General features: G+C 54.9%; 2 protein-coding genes across 7 annotated transcripts in view; one reads left to right on the top strand and one right to left on the bottom strand.

Annotated features, from left to right (window-relative positions):
• Positions 1-738: 738 nt before the first annotated feature.
• On the top strand, positions 739-15,850 carry AGAP2 (ArfGAP with GTPase domain, ankyrin repeat and PH domain 2; the record flags this gene model as incomplete). 3 transcript variants are annotated; one of them, XM_082850300.1, is made up of 19 exons in its annotated part: positions 4,556-5,741; positions 7,415-7,473; positions 8,118-8,205; positions 8,392-8,477; positions 8,625-8,772; positions 9,814-9,948; positions 10,278-10,387; positions 10,815-10,973; positions 11,135-11,221; positions 11,305-11,409; positions 11,847-12,009; positions 12,193-12,312; positions 13,027-13,155; positions 14,072-14,131; positions 14,365-14,513; positions 14,615-14,705; positions 14,822-15,044; positions 15,173-15,428; positions 15,608-15,850. In XM_082850300.1, the coding sequence occupies 19 exons, from the start codon at positions 4,571-4,573 to the stop codon at positions 15,848-15,850; spliced, it is 3,582 nt and encodes a 1,193-aa protein (XP_082706426.1). The 3 variants fall into 3 exon arrangements, with proteins under 3 accessions (XP_082706428.1, XP_082706426.1, XP_082706427.1); XM_082850302.1 differs by lacking the exons at positions 4,556-5,741; positions 14,072-14,131 and adding an exon at positions 739-898; XM_082850301.1 differs by lacking the exon at positions 14,072-14,131 and having other exon boundaries at positions 4,571-5,741.
• Positions 15,851-24,255: 8,405 nt separating this feature from the next.
• Positions 24,256-26,546, bottom strand: part of OS9 (OS9 endoplasmic reticulum lectin) — a 29,602-nt gene continuing 27,311 nt past the window's right edge. For 2 of the 4 annotated variants that reach the window (XM_082850893.1, XM_082850894.1), the window contains exons 13-15: positions 25,599-25,763; positions 25,329-25,441; positions 24,256-25,029 (exon numbers count right to left, since the gene is read on the bottom strand). In XM_082850893.1, the coding sequence (XP_082707019.1) occupies positions 24,904-25,029; positions 25,329-25,441; positions 25,599-25,763 (404 nt within the window). In that variant the 3' untranslated portion in view covers positions 24,256-24,903. The remainder of the gene's footprint in view (positions 25,030-25,328; positions 25,442-25,598; positions 25,764-26,546) is intronic. The other 2 variants (XM_082850895.1, XM_082850896.1) reach the window with 1 other exon arrangement.

Here is a 26,546-nt window from a genome sequence, read left to right as displayed (position 1 = left end):
CATGAAGTCTGTATGTGTGAAAGTGTGTTGTAAACTATTAAGTGTTATAGATGAGTTAATTATTATGAAACTAATTGAACATGGAGCCTTGTGGTTTTGTCTGATTATAGGTTACTGTCCTCCATAACCTGTTCTCCCTGTACCTACTTGGCCCTTTAAAGCAGGAGGTGGTTGCAGTGGGGAAGCCGACTAAGGAAGGGTTACATTGCAAGAGGTAAGTATTTGAACTCTTTGGATGTGCGGAGTAGGTGGGGAGTACAACTGTAAGCTGGAATGCAGGGCATTAAAGGTGGCAGACCGGGTGTGTATGGATTCCTGTAAGAGTTTGAGACTGAATACAAACCTGTAGGTCATCAAGAGTTTGGGATTACACCTGGGACCTGGTGTGCCACATTCTCCCAGCACCAACACCCATCTTAATTAGCCACCTCCCGCAGGATGCCCTGGGATGCTTGTTAAGGTCTCTCCATCCACCTGGCTGGGGAATCGTAGCAGGGACCAGCTGGCAGAGCTGATAGGCCAACGCTAGAGGGGGTGGGTGGTGTAGGAGGTAGTGCCGACCCAGGCTGTGGGTTTGAAACTCACCAGTCAGGAAGTGAAGTCGACAGACGGAAGGGCAGGCAGGGGAGGGGAGTTCTGGGGCGCAGCAGAAGAGGCCTTCTGGGGTTTGGAGGCTGTGGGGCCATGGGCTTCAGGGCCAGAGGTTGCTTTTAGCCCAGCAAGACAGATCTGGGCAACATGAATGCCCAGAGGCAGTTGGCTGTAGCTGCAGTGAGAGCAGAAGTCAGACGACATGAGGTGACCAGGCAGGCTCTAAGCTGCCTCAGGAAGCTGGCAGAGAGGGTGAGCGACCCTGAACTTCGGGACAGCATTCAGACCTCAGTGGACCGCATACGAGGTAAGAGAAGGATTAGCTCCCATCTTGGGTGTATTGGGGACCAGCAGGGGCATATAAGGGCTTGCTGGATCATACAGCACTTCCCAATCAGCCACTTTCTAGTCCCCAAGATGGAGCTGGGACTCTGGGGGAAGAATATATTTGGAAAGAATGGAAAAAGACATGGGAGGTATCATTCTTCCTCTTTCCCCAACTCTGATCTTTCTCCCAGGGGATCAAAATACAGGTCACTGCTGAGCTGAACTTGACAATGGAGAAGTGGGTGAGCATGGGGAAGACAGGCCGTGACAGACCCATGGTAGACTTGGACCCTGCCTGGGGAGTCCGGGGCAGGAAGCAGTTTGGGGCAGGAGGTTCTGGGACTGGATAATGTGGTCATTCCCAGGACCCATGAAGGATCAGTGACCTCTTGTTCTCCAGCTGTAGAGAGAACACACACACACACACACACACACACACACACACACACACACACACACCACAACAGATTGAAATACACCACGCAGAGTATCTCAGGCTCCCAGACATACACTAACGCTCACATAGCATGCTCTGCACAGCCGAAGTGCAAAGAAGTTCCCAGGACTCTCCTCGGTCCCCTCTCCTCCCCATGCTCACGTTCCTGTCTGCGCCCCCCCCACACCTTCCGCCCTTCATCCTTAGTGCCATTAGAGCAAGTGATGACAACACAGGGAGGAAGTGCTGCTATGGCAACACCATCCACCACATCCTCCTGCCCACCCCAGCCTTCAATCCTGTGGTGGGGCCCTGGCAGGAACAGCTTCTCTCTATCCACAAGGCCCCACCACTAAGGAACTGGTGGAACTGGAGGTCACCTCTGGTCTGATGTCATCTAATTTGCCCCGAAGCTGCAAAGAGCCAATAAAAGCCGGCTGCTTTGCTCATGAAAGGTGTCTGGGAGAAGCACATCCTCCATCATATCCTGGTCTCTTCCAGCCTCTCCATTCTTAGCTGCTTACCTGGGGGTTGGGGTGGGGGGATGGGCAAGATACTGTTCTTTCCATCAAGGATACCTCCTGCCAGACCCCTCTGATAGTAGAGGTCGTCAGACCATAACTTGGGGAAGAACCAGTTTGGTTCAGGTTCCTAAGGGAACAGTCTGATTTCCTTCCCATTTCCTTTCTTCCAGTAGTGCCCCTCTCACCTCCTGTCCCCCACCATTTGCCAAGAACTATAGCTGATACCTTCCCTACAGCTGTTGGAAAGGCAGACCTAGGGGGGAGTGGCCCCATGGGGCCTCCTAGGGAGGAACTCCAAGCTCCACCCCAGTAGGAAAAGAAAAGGGTGGGGGAGGAAAGAGGTTTAGTCAGGTAGAGGACCTCAGTTTAGCTCTGGAGAGGAGGGAGTGAGGAGGGGTGGAGGCTGAACTCTTTGAGAAGACCACTCTTCATAAGTGATTTTTGTTCCACTCTAAGAGTCAGTATTCTGTTCCCATTGAACTTAAAGGAAAACTGAGGCCACCAAAGGAAGGAAGGAGAATTAAGCCAGAATCAGCAAATCTTCACCTTCTCTTTCAGAAAAGGCTGCTGAAGGGTCTTCTGTTCTGGGGATGGTGTCATCCTGACGCTGCGGGAGGGGGGCTCTGGGGGGCGGTGCTGACCTCGGGACAGGTCCGCGGAGGGAAAGGGCACCCAGCATCCTGGTACTGCCCCCCTACCTTACCCCCTACCAGGCCGAGCATGCCGCTGGCTCCAGCCTCCGAGAGCCGCCCACGGCAGCACTTATTATAGTCTCCGCTGCGTCAGGAGGGTGGGACGCCAAATTAGGGGAGCGCTGAGACTCCCCGAGTCCCAGGGAGGGGTCTCCAAGGCTGAGAGGAGGCCTCCCTCGACGCCCGCCCCACAACTGCTGGTCTCAGCCTCTGTCCCCCATGGGCCTACCCACTTCAACCTTCTCCCTGGGCTGGAGGACAGTAAGCCTTCAACTCCAAGGTCCCTAAAGGGGTGGAGGACACAGAGCAGACGTTTTCCATTCTTGCTGTCTGTCTCCTCTTTAACCTTCTAAAAAAGCCCCACCCCGAAAACCTCAGGAGATTGAATGGAAACCCAGAAGAGGCCTGTACCCTCTGCCTCAACTGAGGGCGGTCTTTATATTCGGGGCGCTAAATACCCCACACGTGGGTAGCCAGGTGTGAAGGTGGCGCCTCCATTAACCCCGAATCCCCTGGCGGGCGCCCCCGCCCACCACGCACACCGATCCTCCTCTCTGCTTATCCCCGCTGTTTCGGAGGCACTCTTGGAGCTACGGTTGCTATGGAGACCGGATGAATTTTGGTATGGGGGGTGGTGTCAGTCTGTAGACGTATTCCTTCTCCTTCCACCCCGAGCTCGAGTCTTTTGACTCACTTTTCGGCCTGTGTTCCTCGACTCCTCAGATCTTTCCCCTCCTGAGGCACCCCCTCCTTCCACCCACCCTGCTAAGTTCCATGTTTGTCCCCATCCCCAGGGAACAGTTTCCAAGTTCACTTTGGGACAGTTAGGCTCAAGTACGGCCCAGTCAATGCACCGCGTATGGAGGGTGGGGGTGGGCGAGGGGGCTGGGTCATGGGGAAGGGGACTCGTGCAAGTACCTGGGGGAAACAAGGGGTCCTGGGAAAGGGATTTCAGGGCTCCCCACTTTCCCACATCAGCTTCCCCAGAGTTGGCAGTGAACCCGCATTTGCTCCGTTTTCTCCGAGGATCGTCCACCCATACACCGATCTTTACTCTCGCGCCTAAATGTCATACCCAACAGTAGCGCTCCCTGACCGGGGTGTGCTAAGGGAGGGTGCTGGAGTGTTGGAGTAGGTGAGTCCAAGTTCCAGGAAATCCAGCCCAGGATTTGGGAGGGAAATCCAGTCCTGGATTTTGCACCGCCTTCGCAGACAGCCGTGCTGGGGGAGAGAAGGTGCGGGGGGAGATAGAGTGGGGAGGGGGGCCGGGGGCCGCCTCCTCCTCACTGTGAGGGGAGCGCCCGGACACAGCGCGCATCCGGACCAAGCCGAGCCCCGGCAAGCCCCCCAGACCCTGCGCCCGGATCTCACGCCCCTCCTCTCCTAGACCCCAGACCCGTGGGTGCCCACCCCCTCCGGCTTCCCTCCTTCCTCCCCCGCCGGCGCCTGTATCTCCATCCCCAGCATCCTCCCCGCGCCCCTGCGAATCCCCCGCACGACCAGCCCCATTAGCTTCCCACCCTCCTTAAGACCCCCTCTCCGACCCCCCATCCGCGGCCTCTGCCCCTTGAGTCCCCATCCCCGCCGCCTCCCCCGCACCGGTTCTTCTCCCTAGCCTCGGGTTCCTCTTTTCTGCCCCCTTTTCCTCCCTCTCCCCTCTTTGCCCCTCTACAGTCCTCCCCGCCCTCCCCCGCCCATCTCAGCGCCGCCACCCAGGCCGGGGTGCGGGGTCCGGCGCGCCTCCCTGGAGCAGCACCAAGGTCCCGGGGCTCCAAAGGGGTGGGGGGGCAGGGCGGGGAGCATGGGGAGGGGGCGCCCCGTGTGATGGGAGGGGGGCGCAAGCGGAGGCGGCGGCGGCGGCGGCGACAGCGGAGCCGGGCCGGGGGCTCAGCGGGGTCCGGGGGCTGGGGGCAGCGAGCAGGGCGGCCCCATGGCCGGGCCCCCCTGAGGCAGTCCGGGGGAGTCCCCTCCCCTCCCCAGCTCGGGGGTCTCGGGGCCCCATGAGCCGGGGCGCGGGCGCGCTTCAGCGCCGGACAACGACCTACCTCATCTCGCTGACCCTGGTCAAGCTCGAGTCGGTGCCTCCGCCGCCGCCTTCTCCGTCTGCGGCCGCAGCTGGTGCCCCGGGGACCAGAGGTACCGAGACCAGGGATCCTGGTAGCCCCCGAGGCGCGGAGGAGCCGGGCAAGAAACGGCACGAGCGTCTCTTCCACCGGCAGGATGCGCTGTGGATCAGCACGAGCAGCGCGGGCGCCGGGGGCGCCGAGCCCCCCGCCCTGTCCCCGGCTCCGGCCAGTCCGGCCCGCCCCGTCTCCCCGGCTCCCGGCCGCCGCCTCTCCCTCTGGGCCGCCCCTCCCGGGCCCCCACTCTCCGGGGGGTTGAGTCCCGACCCTAAGCCCGGGGGCGCCTCCACCTCCTCCCGGCGCCCCCTGCTCAGCAGCCCGAGCTGGGGAGGTCCGGAACCCGAAGGCCGGGCGGGCGGCGGCGTCCCCGGTTCTTCCTCCCCGCACCCCGGCACCGGCAGCCGGAGGCTCAAGGTGGCGCCTCCTCCGCCGGCTCCCAAGCCTTGCAAGACCGTGACCACCAGTGGCGCCAAAGCCGGCGGGGGCAAGGGCACCGGTAGCCGCCTGTCATGGCCCGAAAGCGAGGGCAAGCCCAGGGTCAAGGGGTCAAAGAGCAGCACCGGGACTGGAGCTTCTGCCGCTGCTGCTGTCACCGCCGCCGCCGCCGCCGGGGGAGGGGGAGCGGCAGCCACGACCGCAGGTGGGGTCGGGGCTGGGCCCGGAGCCCGCGGGAAGTTGTCCCCTCGGAAAGGCAAGAGTAAGACCTTGGACAACAGTGACTTGCACCCGGGACCGCCTGCTGGCTCTCCTCCTCCACTAACCGTCCCAGCAACCCTGGCTCCAGCCGCTGCTGTCACCGCCGCCTCCGCGCTGCCCACTGGGCCTGCACCTCCAATCACTCTGGAGCCTCCAGCTCCCGGGCTGAAACGGGGCCGGGAGGGGGGCCGAGCATCCACTCGAGATCGCAAGATGCTCAAGTTTATCAGCGGCATCTTTACCAAGAGCACAGGGGGCCCTCCTGGCTCCGGACCTCCTCCCGGACCCCCGGTCCTGTCTTCTGGCAGCGGGTCTAGGGAGCTGCTGGGTGCAGAGCTCCGCGCTTCCCCTAGTGAGTAGGACCAGGGCCTGAGAACAGCGAGGGGAGGGCACCTGAAATGCTCAGCTTGGGGTGGGGGAGCGGTGTGCAGGACTGACTTAGAGAAGCTTCTTTCTTGGGTGGGTGGATGAACCAGGCTCAATTCTCTGCCAAGGACTGGGGCAAAGGATGAGAGGTCCTGGAGAGGGGTGAGTAGGCATTGCGGGACATGAGAGAAGACTTGATTTCAGAGGGACTCAGAAAGCCTCAGAGCTTTCTGGGAAAATAATGCCCTTGGTCAGCGTGGCTGTAGGAAATTGCTCCCAGAGAAGCCCCAGACCCCACTTCCAGCCTCAGCTGGACTCTGGGAGATGGAAACTGGGCTTTGCCTTACCCAGAGGAACACTGAAGGTGAAAGGGATGAGGAAGCCTCAGTTTCTCCTGAGCACTTGGGGTAGGTGGCATGAGCGTGACCTTGCAGGCAGCTCCTCGCCAGGGACAGGTCTTTTCCTGGGCTGAGAGCAGGCTAGTAAGGCAGCAGGGAGGCAGTGGGTTTCTTTCCAGGCAGTGAAGGCCGATTGGGCAGTACGGGAGTACGTGGGGGCTGGAACATGCTGAATACTTGAATGTGAAGGGAGAGGGGCTGATAGGAAGCCTCACTTCCCCCACCGCCCACCCCGGCCCCCTAGCAGCATTGAAACCCGCAGGGGACCGGCCAGGAGTGACTCAGGGGGGTGGAACTGCTGCAAAGGCAATTCTTACCCCTGGAGACTTGGGAGAGGGTGCGGAGAAAGTAGTGTCTTTTTGCGGGGAGGGGGGTGTCTTTCTTTATTTATTTTCTGGAAGAGAGAGACGAGGGCGTCTTGGTTCAGCTCACACTCCCGGGAGAGGAGGCGGGTCCGAGAGCGCGGGCGGCCCCCGGGGTTTGGCTCTGGTGCGGGTGGGAGCAGATGGCTCCGGATCCCAGAGTTCCCGCCGCAGCTGCGGCGCCCCGGGAACGTCCGGCTAGTGTCAGGCGCGGGGGCTGGACCCGGCGGGCGGAAGGAGCATCCTTCCCTCCCCCGTGCCCCCCATCCCTCCCCAGGCCTGTGGCTTCTCTCGGCCAGGGAGTGGAGCCCTTCCCCACCGTTCTCTTGGAGGGTGCTTGTGGGAAGGGTATGGGAGAGGGAGGTATAGAAAAAATCCAAGCTCCATTTCTTGGGCTGTGGGGAGGGGTCAGGGCCACCGTGCCGTTGACCTTGAAAAGGGGGAAGGATATCCTCACCTCAGTTTCTGTCCTGTGAAATGGAGATTGAGGACGACCCACTCCCTTCTATGTCCCAGCCCCTCTTCCTGAGATCTGCCCTGAGAATCTGTCAGGCCGGTGGAGAGGACACCTTTTCTCCTTCCAGAGGGAAGAACCCGCCACGGTCAGAGCCTTGGTCCCTCGGTCTGGAGCAGGGACCTACGTTTGGGGATGTGCTTAAAGGGAGATGCCAACCGAAGTATTTTTGTCTTGCTGGCTCCGTTGCTAAGCAACCACTGAGCGGCAGCAACAGCTGTGGGGAGAGTGGCTAGGATGGGAGGACTGGGGACCACTCTCAAACCTAGCCTTTCCACAGAGCTCTCCAGTCCAGGCTGGGCAGCTACAAAAGGAGGAGGGCTAGCTGAGGTTTGGGAGCCCTCCTTGGCCTGGAGCATCCCCTCTTACAACTTTTCCGTTACAGAAGCTGTGGTCAATAGCCAGGAATGGACTTTGAGCCGCTCCATTCCTGAACTGCGCCTGGTAGGTAACCCAGTCCCCTTGTCTGTATGAAGATTGACCTCCCCCCCCAACCCCGCCCACCACTGAACTCTCAACTCTCTCTTCTTCACCTCTTCCCTTCCCTCTCTGTGAGAATGGTGAACAGTTTTCCAGTTCTCCTGAGATTCTACCTTCATGGCACCTTCCTAGGACTTGATACATCCGCACAACCTTTTCTTCTATAGTCTCGCTTCTTCCTGCTTGTCCATGGTCCTCTTCCAGGCTTCTTATTTCTGACATCTCCCCTCTAGCCCTTCATGTTCTGTTGCCTAGAATTGGGTAAAATTTTCCAACTAGTGCCCAGAGCTGTGACATGCCCCCCACCAGACATGCATCTAGTATGTTTCCTAAACAACACAACACCAAAAAAAAAAAAAAAAAAAAAGGTACTGAGTTGTTGACATTCTTCAGCTTGTTGTACACTTCCAGCTTGAGATCATTTCTTACACATGCATGGCCTGATCCTCCCAAATGCTGTCTCCTGACTGACTGTCAGCCAGGCCCTGTAGGACCCTGCTTGGATGATTTAACACTGCCAGTCCCTTTGAGTTCTCTGGAGTGTTCAGACTCAATTATCCTCCTTCCTCTTAATTCCTGAAATCTCTGTTCTACCACTTTGTCCTCAGGGTGTGCTGGGTGATGCCAGGAGTGGGAAGTCATCGCTCATCCACCGATTCCTGACCGGTTCATACCAGGTGCTGGAGAAGACAGAGAGTGAGTTCTCAGGAGCCATAGTAAGCTAAGGATTGGGGTCAGGGATCCAGGCAGTGTGATCAATGACTATGCAGGTATGGAGACCAGAGGGAAGAATGAGGCCAGAATAGCTAAAGTACACGGAGAATGGGGAGGTTTGGTGACTGTGACCTCTGACCTCCTACCACATCCAACTCTTCTGGACAGGTGAGCAGCACAAGAAAGAAATGTTAGTGGATGGACAGACTCATCTGGTGTTGATCCGAGAGGAAGCTGGGGCACCTGATACCAAGGTGAGGGATGAGATGATGGGGTAGGCAGGTGGGCTGGGGTCAGCACTAGCCAAAGGAGAGGGCTCTGGTTTCCCAGGTCTCCTTGGGAATAGCATCCAGAGGAGTGGACCTGTCTGACCATCCGTTTGCTCCCTCACGCTCCGCAAGTTCTCAGGCTGGGCAGATGCTGTGATCTTCGTCTTCAGCCTGGAGGATGAGAACAGTTTCCAGGCCGTGAGCCGTCTTCATGGGCAGCTGAGCTCCCTTCGGGGGGAGGGACGAGGAGGCCTGGCCCTGGCATTGGTGGGGACACAAGGTAAGGAGGGGCTGGGGAAGTGCTGCTTTCAGGGGAGTTCCTACTGGGTATCACCCAACATAGGTGAGAGCTTGGTAATGTGTGGACACGGCTACTTGGACTCCAGTAACCCTCTGGAAGGAGCCTCGTCTCCAAATAACTTCAGTAACCCTCTGGAAGGAGCCCGGTCTCCCAAATAAGAGAGTCATTAAAGCAAGCATAAACTTACCAAGGTCTGAGAGAGAAAAGAGGACTCTCCAGGATGGAAGGGACAGCTACAGTGGCAGTCCTCATTCCTCTGAGATGTCACCTACCTTGTGTTTCTCACGCTGCCATTTCCTGATGCCATCACCATGGTAAATACAGTGAAAACCTCAGGCCCTAGTGTGGCTAGAAAGCCTTCTGCATCTTCCCCTTGCTACAGCTGGGTCAGGCTGACACTTTTCAAAGGAACTTATCTAAAAACAAAGAGAAGACACAAATGAAATGATGGAGAAAACACAGAGAGGGCCACCAGGCCATCTTTTCCAGCCGAGCCAGGAAAAGCTTCTCCGGTACCCACCTGTATGAAGCCGGCAGGACTTTCTGTCTGGATGCCTATCTTGCAGGTGGCTGCTTCCACCTGTCGCTTGCCTCCTGCTTTCTTGCTGCAGATGAACAGTCCACCTGTTATCCGTGGACATTCAACCTCTTCCTGGTTCATATGCCAGGTGTTCTCCCACTCAGCTCAGGGTTCATTGAATTTGCAAGGCTGGGTGACTGTCACTCACGAGTCTCAGCCATTTCAGACCTTATCAGGACGCTCCGTTCACCTCTGGAGTATTCTTTGAAGACACTCACACAGAGCTAACCCACCCTACTCATGCTGCAGCGGGGCATGTGAGCTGGGCTCGGCATTCACAAAAGGCTTACATGCTCCCATCGCACTGGGTCATGGGAGGGATATTCTCTCATACCCTGTCCTAGCGGTCCCAGTCTAGGACTAGAGCCCAAGAGAAAGGAAAGCAGCAGAGTGGGGATGGGCCCCCCTCATCCAGTCCTCCCCCTTTCTTGTCCCCTTAGACCGGATCAGTGCTTCCTCCCCTCGGGTTGTGGGCGATGCTCGTGCCAGGGCTCTGTGTGCCGATATGAAGCGCTGCAGCTACTATGAGACTTGTGCGACCTATGGGCTCAATGTGGACCGGGTCTTCCAAGAGGGTGAGTGTGGCGATCCCCACATATGTGGGAACCAGGGAGCTGGGGACTAGGATATTCTTGGAGGTCACACATCCAGGCCTCTCTCTGTGAGTGACAGGAAATTAACCTGCATAGGAGGGAGGAGGGACCAGGGAGGTCAGAGAAGGTTTGCTTCATAGCCACAGGTCCTTCTGGACAGGAGGAGCTGGCTAGGCTACAGGTGGCATGAAGGCCACAGTGACAAGGAAGTTGGGACCTATGTTATCTCCTGGGGAGTTCTCAAAGCTGGGCAATGAAGGGTGGTCTTGGGTGTCTGCCCCGCTCATTCCTCCTCCTCCCCCTCCCCTCAGTGGCCCAGAAGGTGGTGACCTTGCGCAAACAGCAACAGCTTCTGGCTGCCTGCAAGTCCCTGCCCAGCTCCCCAAGCCACTCAGCTGCTTCCACTCCTGTAGCTGGGCAGGTGAGTTGGAGTTTCAGGGTCCACAGAGGGGCCGGTAGGAATCAGAGGAAGGGCTGGTGATCCAAGGACAGGTACAGAGAACCCAAGGAGGTTGCGGGGGGCAGATGGACATGGCAGTGATACCATTTGTAGAAAGTGCGTTGGACTGTAAATCAACCGGGCTTGAAACACCCTTTGCAGCGTCCTTGAGCAACTCACCTAAACGTCCCAAGGTTGTCAGGAACATTGTATGGCATGATACTTGTGAAGTCAACCTCTGCAAAATCTAAAGCACTGTGACAATGCTAGTGAGGAGTTTTATTATTAATGATAATACAAATAAATGGTGATGAGATGAAGGAATATCTCAAATTCCTCAGAACTAGATGTAACTGTAGCTTGGTGGGGGGGGCATCTCAACTGTTCTGACCCCTCCATCTGCCTGCAGGCTAGTAACGGGGGCCACACTAGCGATTACTCTTCTTCCCTCCCATCCTCACCCAATGTTGGTCACCGGGAGCTCCGAGCTGAGGCAGCTGCCGTGGCTGGATTGAGCACCCCAGGGTCCCTGCACCGGGCAGCCAAGCGCAGGACCAGCCTTTTTGCGGTATTGGACATTCTAACTTCCTATCATCCTGTCCTCTGTTACCTGCCCATCTTCCCTCATCCCTAGACCTCTCTGTTGGGCCCTTCTTCCTCTGTCTTCCCTGTCCTTCCGTCAGCATATCCCTCTATCCACCCTCTAACTGATGCCAGTAACCATTCCAGAATCGTCGGGGCAGTGACTCTGAGAAGCGGAGCTTGGACAGTCGGGGAGAGACAACGGGGAGTGGGCGAGCCATCCCCATCAAACAGGTGGGTGGCCCAGGGACCGGGGGCAGGCTGGGGGTAGGTGCTCTTAACTGGTTTTCTCCCATATGCCTCTTTCCGTTCTCCAGAGCTTCCTACTAAAGCGAAGTGGCAACTCCTTGAACAAAGAATGGAAGAAGAAATATGTGACCCTGTCCAGTAATGGCTTCCTACTCTACCATCCCAGCATTAATGTAAGTGCTAGAGACTGTCTGGGCCACACCGGCTGGCCTTGGATGCACTTCTAGGTCTCCCAGTCTGTGCCTCTGACAAACACCAACATCGGTTCTCGGAAGCACTAGTCCTATTCTTTTCAGTTTAGCAAACATCTGTTAGGCACCTACCATATGCCCATGCAGGAGATGGAAATGTGAATACATTTCCCTAGGACTTGCAGTCCAGTGGGAGAAAATGGAGGAAGGACCTCCACCTGGCCTGCCATTCGGGGATGCTTTCTGGAGGAGACAGTGCTGGGCCCGGTCTGTTGAGCTCATCCCCTAGAGCTCATCCCAACCCAGTCCGCTCCTAGAGCCCCCTCTCCAGCCCTTCTCTAGCCGATATTATTGGCTGCTTCCCAGCACCACTGAGGACCCCAACCTTCCCTATACTCTCAACCCCTATACTGCTGCAGGATTACATCCACAGTACCCATGGCAAGGAGATGGACTTGCTACGAACAACAGTCAAAGTCCCCGGCAAGCGGCCGCCACGGGCCATCTCTGCTTTTGGCCCCTCAGCCAGCATCAATGGGCTGGTGAAGGACATGAGCACTGTCCAGATGGGGGAAGGCCCTGGTGAGTGGGGCTGATGACAAAGGGGCAGGAGAGGGGCCAGGGCTAGGAAAAGGAGGGGTAGTAGGGAAGAAGGGAGTGGGACTGGTTAAGCGGGAAGGTGGGTGATGAAGAGGGACCATGTAAGGAGTGGGGCCCAGAGACTGAGTAGCTCACTGAGGATTTATCTTCTTCCCCTTCTGACAGAAGCCACCACTCCTACCCCAAGCCCGAGCCCCAGCCCCAGTTCCCTGCAGCCACCACCAGACCAGACATCTAAGCACCTGCTAAAGCCAGACCGGAATTTGGCCCGAGCGCTCAGCACCGGTCAGTGAGGACTCACCCTCCTTGCACTGTCTTCCAGATCCAGATGGGATGCAGTGGGAAGTGAAATTGGGGTGGGAGCTTGGAGGCTGAATGCGTGAGTGGACACCTTGAGCATCAACTGGGTGCCCAGGCATGTTTAGCATAATGGCTAACACAACTGGGTTCTAGAGCTAAGCTGCCTGAACTTGAACTTGAATCCTGGCTTGCCACTTGGGCAAGTTACTTGACCTCTCCACACCTCAGTTTTCTCATCTGTAAGAGGGAGATAATAGTTTCTACCTCAGACAGTTGCTTTGAGGCTTATACTGAGAACATTGTGCAGCACATAGCCAGCCATCAATGTTTGGAATGTTTGGAAATACGTATTTTTTAAAAATAGCGAGTAACATCGTAACAAATGGTCCTCACAACAACTTTGTCGGGTCAAGATTATTATCCCCATTTTAGGGATGAAGAAACTGAGGCTCAGAAGATTAAGTGACTTGCTCAAGGTGTCAAGGCCAGTAAGTGGCAGAGCCAGGATCTGAGTACAGGTCTGACTCTAAACCACTCATCTGCCCTCCTCCCCAGGAATGACCAAGGGGGACCTCCTAGAGAGGGTTGGTGAGGAGGGGGACCCTAAAATGCCAAATCTAGTTCAGGGGAGACAGGCTATGGAGAAATCAGGAAATCTATGGAGGGGGCAGCTGAGGCAGCTGTGTCCCCCTCCCTAAGACTGTACCCCATCTGGAGACCTGAGCCCCCTGAGTCGGGAACCCCCTCCTTCTCCCATGGTGAAGAAGCAGAGGAGGAAAAAGTTGACAACACCGTCTAAAACTGAAGGCTCGGCTGGGCAGGCTGAAGGTGAGGCCCTGGCGGACAGTTCTACTCCCACCCTGCACCCTCACCCCTAAACTCCAGATCCCTGACCTCACTCCTGCAGGAGGAGGAAAAGTGCCTGAGCTGAGTGCTTGACTATGATTACCACTCTGCACATTATTTAGTGAAAAATGGATGGATGCCCCTCAGCCCCTGTCCTTCCTCCCATTCCCCAGCCAATGCCTTTTACCCCAATAGTCCCCAGCCCGTTCTCAGTGACCCCCCATGTCTGCAGCTCCTGTCCCCCCTCCTAATGACCCTCTCATTCCTGTTGCTGCCCTCAACTCTGCTTGTCACCCCAGCCCCTGCGCCCAGAAGGCCCCACAACCCCCAGGGACTCAGCCCCTGACCTCTATGTCCCCCACGACTCCTCAGCTCCTGGGCTCTGACCACCCAGCTCCTGTTCTCAATAACATCCTGTGATTGCCAAGCTCCCCCAACAGCCTTTGACTACAATGATTCCCATTCCTGCCCCTAGCGACTCCCCCCAGATCCTTGAGACTCCCCCTGAACCCCAGGGACCCCTCACCCCAGGCCTGTGAACTCCTGTCCCCTTTCCCCGTGTTCACTCAGATGCTGGCCATCCCTTCCCCTCCCAGAGACCCGACTCCTCACCGGTCATGATAACCAGTCCCCACCGCCCCTGCTCTCTGCCGGGTGCTCAGACCCGGGTTCCAGATCTGCCTACTCTCATGGCTCTTGGCTTCCGCTCTACTCTGCTCCGGGGCCACTGACTTTAGTTCTGCTTTCTCTCCCCATCTGTCTGTCCTGCTTTGTCTCTGGAACTGTCTGTCACTATCTCTCTCTCCATCTCTCCATCTGCCTCTTTTTCTTCTTTCTTCGTCTCTTTCTCTCTTCTGCTCTTCATTCTGTCTCTATCTCCTTCGCTTCGGGAAACCAGCCAAGCGCAAAATGTGGAAACTAAAATCCTTTGGTAGTTTAAGAAATATTTATAAAGCAGGTAACAAGCGGGGAGCTGGGTGGGGCGCTCAGCTGGGGTGCAGAGGGGCGGGGGTGCTCCTGCCTTCCCCTGCATGTGCTCGGGCTTCCTGCTCTCCCCCACCCTCTGCTTCCCCAGTGACTCTGCCCCACTCCCAGGGGCTTGGGATGGATATCAGGGAGGAAGAGGGTTTGGGGAAGGCAGCTCCTGTTGGAATTCTGTCTCTCATGACCCCATCCCATCCCCCCACCCAGAGGAAAACTTCGAGTTCCTGATCGTGTCCAGCACTGGTCAGACGTGGCACTTTGAGGCAGCCAGTTTTGAGGAGCGGGACGCCTGGGTTCAGGCCATCGAAAGTCAGATTCTAGCCAGTCTGCAATGCTGTGAGAGCAGCAAGGTCAAGGTAATGGGTCGGGGGTCGGGCGGAGAGCAGAGGTGAGTGTCTGAGGAGTCCGGATAAGGGCTCAGAGGGAGAGTCAGTACTAACCCCAACCCTTCCTGCAGCTGCGCACAGATAGCCAAAGCGAAGCCGTGGCCATCCAGGCGATCCGGAACGCCAAGGGGAACTCTATCTGCGTGGACTGCGGGGCCCCCAGTGAGCGCAAGGGAGCAGTGGAGGGACGTGGGAGGGAGTGTGGTTCGCTGGAATTGATGAATGCTGGGGTTCCCGTGCTGCTCGGCCAGGAGCTGACCCCTGCATTCCGTCCCCAGACCCCACGTGGGCCAGCTTGAACTTGGGCGCACTCATCTGCATCGAGTGTTCTGGCATTCACCGGAACCTGGGCACACACCTGTCCCGCGTTCGCTCGCTCGACTTGGACGACTGGCCGCGGGAGCTGACCCTGGTGCTGACAGCCATTGGCAACGACATGGCCAATCGCGTGTGGGAGAGTGACACGCGGGGCCGTGCCAAACCCACGCGGGACTCTTCGCGGTACGCGTGCAGGAGAGGGGTAGGGGAGACTTAGGGTGTGCGGCTCCCGAGAGGGTCCCCTGGGTAGGGAGCAGAGGTCCTGGGCGCGGGGTCCCTAGAGCCCTTCCCGTTGATCCCTGGTCCTGCAGGGAGGAGCGTGAGTCATGGATTCGCGCCAAGTACGAGCAGCTGCTGTTCCTGGCGCCGCTGGGCACTTCCGAGGAGCCGCTGGGCTGCCAGCTGTGGGCCGCGGTGCAGGCCCAGGACGTGGCCGCCGTTCTCCTGCTTCTGGCCCATGCGCGACACGGGCCGCTCGACACCAGCCCAGAGGACCCGCAGCTTCGCTCTCCACTTCACCTGGCGGCCGAACTCGCCCACGTCGTCATCACGCAACTGCTGCTATGGGTACGTGAGCGGGGAGATGGTAAAGGGGTCTCTGAGGGCTCCGTCTGGCAAACAGCCAGGCGCGGGAGAGCCCGAGGGCCCCAAAGGGACCCTGGAAGTGGGCCCGGCGATCCCGGGGAGCCGGCGGGCGGGGATTGGCCCCGGGGACGCTCCGTAACGCGGCCGTCTCCGCCCCTTAGTACGGCGCCGACGTGTCCGCCCGCGACGCGCAGGGCCGCACGGCGCTGTTCTACGCCCGCCAGGCTGGCAGCCAGCTGTGCGCCGACATCCTCCTCCAGCACGGCTGCCCGGGTGAGGGCGGCAGCACAGCCACCACCCCCAGCGCGGCCACCACCCCCAGCATTACCGCCACGCCCAGCCCCCGTCGCCGGAGCAGCGCCGCCAGCGTGGGCCGAGCCGACGCCCCCGTCGCGCTGGTATAGTTGCGCCGCCGGAGAGACACCCCCTACCCCACCACGGGCCGGGCACGACCACACTGGGTGGACCGCTGGACAGATGCACCCACTCACCTCTCCAATCCGCACCCCGTCCCATGGGAGCACTTCTTACCCCCCCCCCAAGAGGGCACAGCCCCCACGCCTCCCAGAAGACACAAACTCACCTCCCTCTCCCCAACGAGGCATGGAGACCCCATCTTGACACGCCCCCTCTCCACTGTTTGCACCCTCGGATTGCTCTGGGTCTACCCTCTGGGTGTTGGCGGCAGGGGACGCCCCCGTCGCGGTCCCTGCTCCTGGCCGTTTGGATGTGCCCGCTCGCGCCCCTTAGGGGTGGGGGAAAAGACCCAGTCCTGCCTGTGCTCGACAGTCCCACGGCGCGCGAGCACTTACCCAGGCTGGCTCCTGGGGCGACGTCACGCCACAGGGAGGTGTTAGTAAGTGGGAGGGCTAGCCCTGGGACTTGAGGCCAATAAGGGGGACCCTACCCTTTCTATGCTAATCTCACTGCCCAGTGAAGGGGGAAGGGCAGCGAGGGGCAGGACCCCTGCTGCCCATGGGGGTAGGGGGTCCCCAACCCTTTCCGTGAAAGGGACCATGAGGAGTGGAAATCAGGACGTTCCCCCCACATCCACCCATGGATGGAAGCTAGAGGGTCGGGGGAGCCTAAAGCCTGGGTCCCTCCTCACTACCATCTCGGGAGGGAGAAGGGATGGAGCAGGAGCGGGCTAAGGGGGACTTGGGAGGGGCCTTGTAATTTATTGCTTTGTTCCCCAACAAGGGGGCGGGGGCGGGCAGGGCTTGGGGAGGGCGTTTCAGGGTAGGGGAAGCCGAGGGTGGGCAGAGGGTGGGGTGGGGTGGGGTGCTCTCGGGTTGTGAGTGTCTGTGACCGTGACTGCGTACCTGTGACTGTGCAGCGCCCGTGGTGATCTGGGGTAGGCGGCACCCCTACAATGGGACCCCTCCCCCACTGTTCTTCCTGTCCAGCCCCTCCCTTCCACTGGAGCAGCTCCAGACCCAGCCCTCAACCCCAGGATCCCTCCCAGCCAGGGTTAAGAGAATGTGAGGTGGCTGGGAGGGTCTCCAGGCCCCCTGCCTCATCTCCGGAAAGGGGGTGCTGGGGTGAATTTACCTGGCCCAGCCCCGCCTCCCTCAGTCAACCCAGCCCTTGGGCCGTCTGTGTCAGTGGTTTCCGGTATTTTTTTTTTTCCTGGCTAAAATATTTTGCAAAGGACCAGGTAACTGGGGAGAGGAGAGGGGCGGGGGCAGGGGGGGAATACCCGCCCCTCATCTCCTCCAAGGCAGGTGGTGTGAATCTTCTTCAACAGCAATTAAAGAGGAAGTGATTTTGTCTAGGGGGTGAGCTGCTGGTCTGTTCTTGAAGAGTTGGGTCAGGGAATGGCCTTGGTCAAGGTGGGGAATTGGAGGTGGGAGAGGGCCAGGGAGGGTGCCTCCTGCTGGGGCTGGTGTCAGGGCAGTATCCAAGGGCGCGGGGGCAGTAGGTCAGATGCTCCATCATGTACAACAGTTCCAGGTTCATGTAGTGGAAGGAGACGGGCAGGTCAGGGCAACAGTGGGGACCCAGGGAGCAGAGAAGTCACTGACTCCCAAGATGACTCCTGTTTTGGGAAGGAGTTGGGGTGTGGAGCTTAGAGAAGAGGACAGGGGAGGGGGGCTGCTGGAGGGGTGAGAAGATAGAGTAGCTTTGGTTAAGAGCAGGAACTTTGGAGTCAGATCTGATTTTGACACCAGTACCTCCACTTCATAGTTAGGTGATCTTGGGCAGGTTACCTTGGTGGCATCTGTTTATTTGTAATCTGAACAATATCTGTTCAGAGGGCACCTGGTAGGGGCTCCAGCATCAGTCCTGGAGGACTGCCCCAGGCCAGCCTACCCACTTCGAGCACCTGGTACCAGAAGTAGAGCTTTATTGTAGGGGTCCCTCTCCTGGCAGGGAGGGAAGGGATGGAAGGTCTCCCAATCACAGATGTCCCTGGTGTCACAAACTCCATGTTCAGCTGAGGCAGACATTTGCCCACCCCCGTGTCATGCACAGGACTGCAAGGACACAGCAGCCTGAGGCCAGCGCAGCCGCCAAGAGCTGCAACATCTCGTGGTTCAGCATATAGGCAGTCCCGCTGTTCCTTGTGTGCAGCTGAAAGCATTTGACCTGGTAGAGGGACCGGCGCGGGGGCGGGCGGGCGGCGGTGGGCCAGCAGCCTGCACGGGCTGGGCAAAGCCACACACATGTTGTCAGCTACCTTGACAAACCAGTCTGTGGCCCAGCGTCCTCCGGTAAGGTTGGTTCTGGTCCTCTGCACCCCTCATCCCCACGAGGGACATTCAGTTGCAGGTGCACCACTGAGCTGGTTGCAGGAACAGGCCCAGATCCCACTCACATGGAAGGCCCGGGTTCTACAGGGCCCTAGGCTGGGTGACCACCTAGCACAGCACCCTGACCCAGGAAAAGGTGGATTCAGAGTTGCAGGTGCAGTAACAGGTGCAGATGCAGGCATATGGTCTGGGAAGGCAAAACAAGAGGAAGAGAGGCAAGTAGCAAAGAAGCCTCAACTGGAAGACCCAGCCACCCCTCCCCTCTTTCATCAGAGACCCTGGACTCCCCCCTCCATCCCCACTTTCCTTCTCGGTGGCAAAAGCTCACTCCCTTCCGAAGCTCAAGAGTGTGAGAGACTGTGGGGAGGAAACAAGGACCCTGGAGAGAATGAAATGACCTCAGGGAACCACAGGCCAGCGGGAAGTTCCTTTCGGTTCCTACCAGAGAAAGGTGGTCAAGGTGTCAGCACCCGCATCAAATCCCCACACTAAGTACTCCACCGGCTCCTTTTTGTCATGGGCTGCATCTTGGCCTGTGGGAAATGTAAAGGGTGGTCATGGGTGGGGTGACAGAACGCTGAGCCCTCCAGACAGTAGCTGAATAGGACTCTAGAAGGGGACTCCCTGGGAGCTGAAGGGGAGCTGCTGCCCCTTAACATCCATGCCATCTTCCCAGCTCCCCTTGGTGTCCTCACCTGGATTCCTGCTGCCATTCGCCATCCCCTCTTCCTCACCCCCTCCTGGTTACCATCTGCCAGACACCCTGCTCCCCTCCTCTTGTGTGCCTTAGCGCAGCTGGGAGTTCTACCAGAAGCCAAAGGAAAGTAAAAAGGAATTTATTATTGAAAGTACAATGATTAAATCTAGTGAGGTCTCTAGAACTCTATTTTCTTGATTATTTATTTATTTTTATTTTCTATTGAAGTACAATTGATTTACAGTGTTGTGTTTCTGGTAAACAGCAAAGTGATTCAGTTATACATATATATATTCTTTTTTGTATTCTTTTCCATTATAGTTTATTATAGGATATTGAATATAGTTAGTTCCCTGTGCTATACAGTAGGACCTTGTTGTTTATTTTATTTATAGTGGTTTGTGTCTGCTAATCCCAAACTCCTAATTTATCCCTCCCCCACCCACTTTCTCCTCTGTTAACCATAAGTTTGTTTTCTGTTTTGTAAATAAGTTCATTTGTATCACATTTTAGATACCTAAGTGATATCATATGATATTTGTCTTTCTCTTTCTGAGATATATATATATACACATATATATGTATATATCCCACATCTTTTTTTTTTAATTAATTAATTTATTTTTGGCTGCGTTGGCTCTTCGTTGCTGCACGCGGCCTTTCCCTAGTTGTGGCGAGCAGGGCTACTCTTCGCTGTGGTGCATGGGCTCCTTCTCATTGCGGTGGCTTCTCTTGTTGCAGAGTACTGGCTCTAGGTGCGCACGCAGGCTCAGTAGTTGTGGCGCATGGGCTTAGTTGCTCCGCGGCATGTGGGATCTTCCCGGACCAGGGCTTGAACCTGTGTCCCCTGCATTGACAGGCAGATTCTCAACCACTGCGCCGCCAGGGAAGCCCCATATCCCACATCTTCTTTATCCATTTATCTGCAGGTTGCTTCCATGTCTTGGCTATTGTAAATAGTGTTGCAATGAACATTGGGGTACATGTATCTTTTGGAATTAGAGTTTTCTCTGGATATATGCTCAGGAGTGTGAATGCTGGATCACATGGCAACTCTGTTTTTAGTATTTTAAGGAACCTCCATACTGTTTTCCATAGTGGCTGCCACAAGATACATTCCCACCAACAGTATAGAAGGGTTCCCTTTTCTCCACACCCTCTCCAGCATTTATTATTTGTAGACTTTTTTTAATGATGACCATTCTGACTGGTGTGAGGTGATACCTTACTCTAGTTTTGAGTTGCATTTCTCTAATAATTAGCAATGTTGAGCATCTTTTCATATGCCTATTGGCCATATGTATGTCTTCTTTGGAGAAATGTTTATTTAAGTCTTCTGCCCATTTTTTGATTCAGGTTTTTGTTGTTGTTGTTGTTATTGAGCTGTATGAGCTGTTTGTATATTTTGGAAGTTAAGCCCTTGTTGGTTGCCTCATTTGCAAATATTTTCTCCCAGTCCATAGGTTGTCTCTCTGTTTTGTTTATGGTTTCCTTTGCTGTGCAAAGTTTGATTAGGTCCCGTTTGTTTTATTTTTGCTTTTATTTCTATTGCCTTGGGAGAATGACCTAAGAAAACATTTCTATGGTTTATGTCAGAGAATGTTTTGCCTGTGTTCTCTTCTAGGAGTTTTATGGTGTAATGGCTTATATTTAAGTCTTTAAGCCATTCTGAATTTATTTTTGTGTATGGCGTGAGGGAGTGTTCTAACTTCATTGCTTTACATGCAGCTGTCCAGCTTTCCTAACACCACTTCTGAAGAGACTGTCTTTTCTCCATTGTATATTCTTGCCTCCTTTGTCAAAGATTAATTGACCATAGGTGTATGGGTTTATTTCTGGGCTCTCTGTTCTGTTCCATTGATGCATATGTCTGTTTTTGTGCCAATACCATGCTGTTTTGATTACTGTAGCTTTGTAGTATTGTCTGAAGTCTGGTAGGTTTATGCCTCCAGATTTGTTCTTTTTCCTCAGGATTGCTTTGGCAATTCTCTTATGGTTCCATATACATTTTAGGATTACTTGTTCCAGTTCTGTGAAAAATGTCATGGGTAATTTGATAGAGATTGCATTAAATCTGTAGATTGCTTTGGTAGTATGGCCATTTTAACACTATTAATTCTTCCAATCCAAGAGCTTGAGCTATATTTCCATTTCATTGAATCATCTTCACTTTCCTTTATCAATGTTTTATAGTGCTCAGCATGTTAAGTCTTGGTCAGGTTTATTCCTAAGTTGTTTTTTTTTTTTGATATGATCTTAAAAGGGATTGGTTTTTTTTTTTTTTTTGCGGTACGTGGGCCTCTCACTGTTGTGGCCTCTCCCGTTGCGGAGCACAGGCTCCAGACGCGCAGGCTCAGCGGCCATGGCTCATGGGCCCAGCCGCTCTGCGGCATGTGGGATCTTCCCGGACCGGGGCATGAACCCGTGTCCCCTGCATCAGCAGGCGGACTCTCAACCACTGCGCCACCAGGGAAGCCCAGTTCTAGTAGTTTTTGTGTGGCGTCTTTAGAGTTTTCTATATATAGTATAATGTAATCTGCATAAATGAGTTTTACCTCTGTCCTTCTAATTTGGATACCTTTTATTTCTTTTCCTTGTCTGATTGCTGTGGCTAGGACCTCCAATACTATAGAAGTGGTGAGCGTGGGCATCCTTGTCTTCATCCAGATTTTAGTGGGAAGGGTTTCAGCTTTTCACCACTGAGTATTATGTTGGCTGTGGATTTGTCATAAATGGCTTTTATTATGTTGAGATATGTTCCCTCTGTACCTACTGTGGTAAGGGTTTTTATCATGAATGGATGTTGAATTTTATCAGATGCTTTTTCTGCATCTATTGAGATGATCATATGGTTTTTGTCTTTTCTTTTGTTGATGTGGTGTATCACATTGACTGTGTATGTTGAACCATCCTTGTGACCCTGGGATGAATCCAGCTTGACTATGGTGCATGATCTTTTTTATGTGTTGTTGGATTCGGTTTGCTAATACTTTGTTGAGAATTTTAGCTTATATGTTCCTCAACGATATTGGCCTGTAATTTTCTCTTTTTGTAGTGTCCTTGGTTTTGGTATCAGGGTGGTGGAGGCTTCGTAGAATGACTTTGGGACTGTTCCCTCCTCTTCAGTCTTTTGGAAGAGTTTGAGAAGGATCAGTACAAGTTCTTCTTATGTATGTTTGGTAGAATTCCCCCAGTGAAGCCATCTGGTCATGGACTTTTGTTTGAAGGGGGTTGGTTTTGTTTTGTTTGTTTTTTTAATTACAGATTCTGTTTCACTTAGGGATTGGTTTCTTCAAATTATCTATTTCATTTTGATTCAGTTTTGGTGGATGTATGTTTCTAGAAATTTGTCCTTCCATCTAGGTTGTCCAATTTGTTGGTATATAATTGTTTATAGTAGTATGTTTTTTTGTATTTCTGCAGTATTGGTTATCTCTCATCTTTCATTTCTTATTTTGTTTGGGTCCTCTCTGTTTTCTTCTTAGTGAGCCTGGCCAGAAGTTTGTCGATTTTGTTTACCCTTTCAAAGAACTAGCTCTTGGTTTTATTGACTTTTTCTGTTGTTTTTTAAATTTCTATTTTATTTACGCTCTGATCTTTATTATTTCCTTCCTTCTGCTGACTTTAGGTTTTGTTTGTCTTTCTTTTTCTCATTCTTTTAGTGGTAGGTTAGGTTGATTATTTGAGATTTTTCTTATTTTTTGAGGAAGGCCTGTATAGTTGTGAACTTCCCTCTAAGGACTGCTTTTGCTGCATCCCATAGATTTGGTATGGTTGTGTCTTCACTGTCATTTGTCTCAAGGTATTTTTTAATTTCCTCTTTGATTTCATTATTGACCCATTGGTATTTTTAGTAGCATGTTGTTTAATCTCCATGTAATTGTTTTTTTCTTGTTTCTCTCTCTGTGGTTGATTTCTAGTTTCATGCCATTGTAGTCAGAAAAGATACTTGAAATAATTTCTTTCCTCTTAAATTTGCTGAGGCTTATTTTGTGTCCTAGTATGTGGTCTATCCTAGAGAATGTTCCAAGTGCACTTAAAAAGAATGTATATTGTTTTTTGTTTTTATTTTTATTTTTTGGATGTAGTGGCCTGAAGCTATCAATTAAGTCTAACTGTAGAACTCCATTTTCTGATGCTGTTAAGGTTCTACCCCTATCAAGTCAAAGGTAACCCTCCTGCCCCAGCCTGTCCCCACTCTCCCATTCTAAATAGCTTCTGGTCAGCTTTTGGTATTCCTTCTATGACTCTTGCCTCCAAGTACCATCTAGTCTCTTCAGAACTCAGCAGCTGGTTTATTATGTTATTGAACACCTCCTGTGGGCCAGGTACTGTGCTAAGAGTACAACACACCCTGTTATCTCATTCAGTCCTCACAACCACCCAAGGCCAGTACAGTTATCCAGTTTACCCATGAGGATACAGCACTGGAAAAGTTAAAACAACTTGTTCAAGGCCCTACTAATAGTAAGTGGAGGGGTGAGGATTTGAATCCAGCATTCTGACTGTAGCTGCACTTGAGATAGTGTCTTAGGTCTCTCCCCTCAAGATACACAAATGGATCTGGGGAAGCAGGGTGTCAGAAGCCTACCTATTTGCATTTTTAAATAAAACAATTTAAGCATAACTTGCACAATAAGTACAAGACTGCTTTCAGCAAGAAAAGGGTCAGCCTCATACAGCTTCCTTCAGCAATTGAATCCTTCTTTCCACTTTTGGAGACGTGGGAGTTCCATGCCCTCTATCCCTTACCTCATGAGTCAGCGGAGTCTTCAGCAAAATGCTGCACACCTGAGAGATGCGGACAGAGCAAGGGGAGAAAGTGGGGGAAGCAGGGGACCTAGATTTGCACTTGGCAATGAGGAAGAGATGGAGACACCTAACCAGGCCTGCCTACCACTGGCATACTAGGAAGCTGGCCTGTGTGGGCAGCAGCCCTCTCTCTGGGCATGGCCAAAGGTAGATGTCTTTTCTGGGAAATGAAGTGGTATGGCTGGCAGGTAGGGGGATGGAGTCTGCAGCACTGTAGGAGAGCTCGGCAGGAGGCCCCTGTGGTGGGGTAACTCCGTGTGTACCTTGTGGCTCTCGGGATATAAAGGGGAGAAGAGAAGGGACAGAAATGGACAGATGACGAAAAGAAGGGACACCAGCACTGCAAGTGTTTCAGTCAGGGCCAGGCCAGCAGGCTTTGTTTCACCGTCCTGGTCTCTTCCTGCATACTCCAGCCCCACTGCTACTGCCGGGACTGTGGCGCACAGAATGGGATCAGAGAGCGTGCCCTCCAGCCTGAGGAGAACACCAAGTCTCCTCCCTACTGAGCCCCAAACCCACCTACCCCCTCCCAAAAGAAAAAAAAAGATTGATGGTCCATTTCTTTATTTAGAAACCTGATTGTTCTAGAACATGGTGGGTGGATTCGCAGCCTACCCTTTTCATGGGATCGTGTTAGAGGTGGTGGGCAACTTTCTTCCCATTTTCTCAGCAACACAGAGAAGGTGCTTCAACTCAGAAGCACAGACTGTAGGGAACAGTGTGGAAAGGGAAAGGGGCAGGACATCCCAAGCCAGTCTGGGGGAAGGGGGAAGGCCCTCTGAACAGGTGTAAGGCAGGGGTGGGCGTGCCTCTTGGGGCCTGCTGACCGCCCCGCACTTCTTGCTCCCCCTGCCCTACTCCACTCAAAAGATCTCACAACGCTCTAGGTAGGGAGGGCAAAGGAACCCACAAGCTGGGAGACGACACGGGGGAAGCCGGGAGGAAAGGACGCGGGTATGGGGAGAAGCCCAGGAAAGCAAATCTCACAGGCCTAGGAGGTCTTGAGGGCGCTCTCAGCAGTAGCAGCAGCGCTCAGCCCGAGGCCCTCCATACCCCCAGGAGGGCCTCGAGGTCCACAGCTCACAGCTCAGCTCTCCTCTGCTGTTTTGCCTCAGGACCCCGTGGGTTGGGGGGGAAGGAGGCAGGGCCAGTCTAGGAAGACTCTGGACTCCGTGGCGAGCCAAAGGCGGTGGTCTCAGAAGTCAAATTCATCCAGGTCCCCCGTGCCCTCCCCGCCCCGAGAGCCCCACACCCGGCGGTAATTGCTCTCCAGCTCTTTCTGCCGCTGCCGCTCCTTCTGCGCCTCCTCAGCTCCCTGCACCTGGTGGGAGGGCACAGGGGGGTAAGCGGAGGCCGAGGGAGGCCCCGGGCGCTGGAGGATCCGGGAGGGCGGGCGAGCATGGGGGAGGCAGGAGCCAGCGCACACACGGCTCGTGGGGCTCTCTGGCTGAGGGCCCGATGCCCAGAACCAATAGCCTCGTCTTACGGATGAGGAAACTGAGGCTGAGCCAGCGGCGAGGCTGGGAGGTGCCTGGAGGATTCTCAACCACACCCTCAACACCTCAGCTGGTTGCGGGAGAGGGAAGGCTGGACAGGACTCGCGGGCGGGGCGCCTCTCACCAAGATATTGAAGAAAATCTCCTTGAGGTTTTTCGTGTCCTCATCAGTCAGCCAGCGCGCATCCTCCTCAGTCCCTTCAGTCCCCGGTCGAACAATTTTGATCTCAATTTTGCCTGGAAAGGATCGGGACAGCCGGTGAATAGAGAGGAGCGGTGGGAGCTTCAGCACGGGTCCTCTGCCCCCGGGCCCCCGGCCGAGGTTCCCAGCCCCTCCACTTCGGCAGCAAGCCCTTCCAACAGCTCTGAATCCAGCCCGCCCTCCAGGGCCCACCTTCGGCTGTGAGTCCCTCCCTCTCCAGCAGCTCTTTCACCAGCCCCTCGATTTGTTTCAGTTGTGGGTTTTCCCGTTTCATCTCGAGGACAGTCAGATCCTGATTGGGGCCTCCGTGATGGAGCTTGGTGACCCGGACCCGGACTCTGTGCTCAGGATCCTCCTCTTAGAGGGGGAGACACACAGGGAGACACAAAGCAGAGCCGTGACTCCAGGGTGAGGGGCTGTGGTGGTCGCCTCTCCCTAAGCCATCAGTTGGTTTCGGCAGTTATTCCATCTCGAACATGTATGTGAGCCAGTGCTCAGAATAAATTAGTGCCCATCACCCCACCCCGCTGCAACCCATAACGCTCCCTGCACCAACTGCAGTCTCCCCTCTTCCCTCCCGACCCGATAATTCTGCCCATCACCTACAGGAGAACGACTGCTTTCTGAAGCAAAAATCAGGCCACCTGGGCCTGCAAAGAAGTTTGTTTTAAGAAGCAGGTTGGAAAACTGGTTTGGCACCCCCCAATGTCGGGACTCAAAAGACATTTCAGTGTTTATAATAGAGAGAGTGGGATGGAAGGTTTGAGACTAGGACATTCCATTTGGAATGCCTGGTCTCCACACCCATAGGCCCCGTGGAACGGACACAAGGGGCGCAAGAGGAAGCGAACTTTGAGTCTGTCCAGGCAGCTGGCTTATGAGCAGCTGGGCTGCCCCACTGACACCCTGCTAGCTGGGGCCGCTCCCTGCGCAGTGCTAGCCATCGATAGGCAGCACCTGTCACAGACGTGGGGTCTTCCGCACACAGGCTCACATCATTCGGTTAATATCTACTGATCACCCACGGTGCCGGCCAAAGTGCTAGGCACTGGATGTACAGGAGCAAGCCGGCAAACAGGCACGCCAGCAAGCCAGAGGCCCTGTGGCCTCCGAAAGCTGCTTCCCAAAAGGACGACTAGG

The sequence above is a fragment of the Leucopleurus acutus genome, assembly GCF_964270905.1.
Source record: "Leucopleurus acutus genome assembly, chromosome: 11".
Classification (NCBI taxonomy): Eukaryota; Metazoa; Chordata; class Mammalia; order Artiodactyla; family Delphinidae; genus Leucopleurus; species Leucopleurus acutus.
Note: the sequence above shows the minus strand (reverse complement) of the source record. Positions and strands in the feature narration are given on the sequence as shown.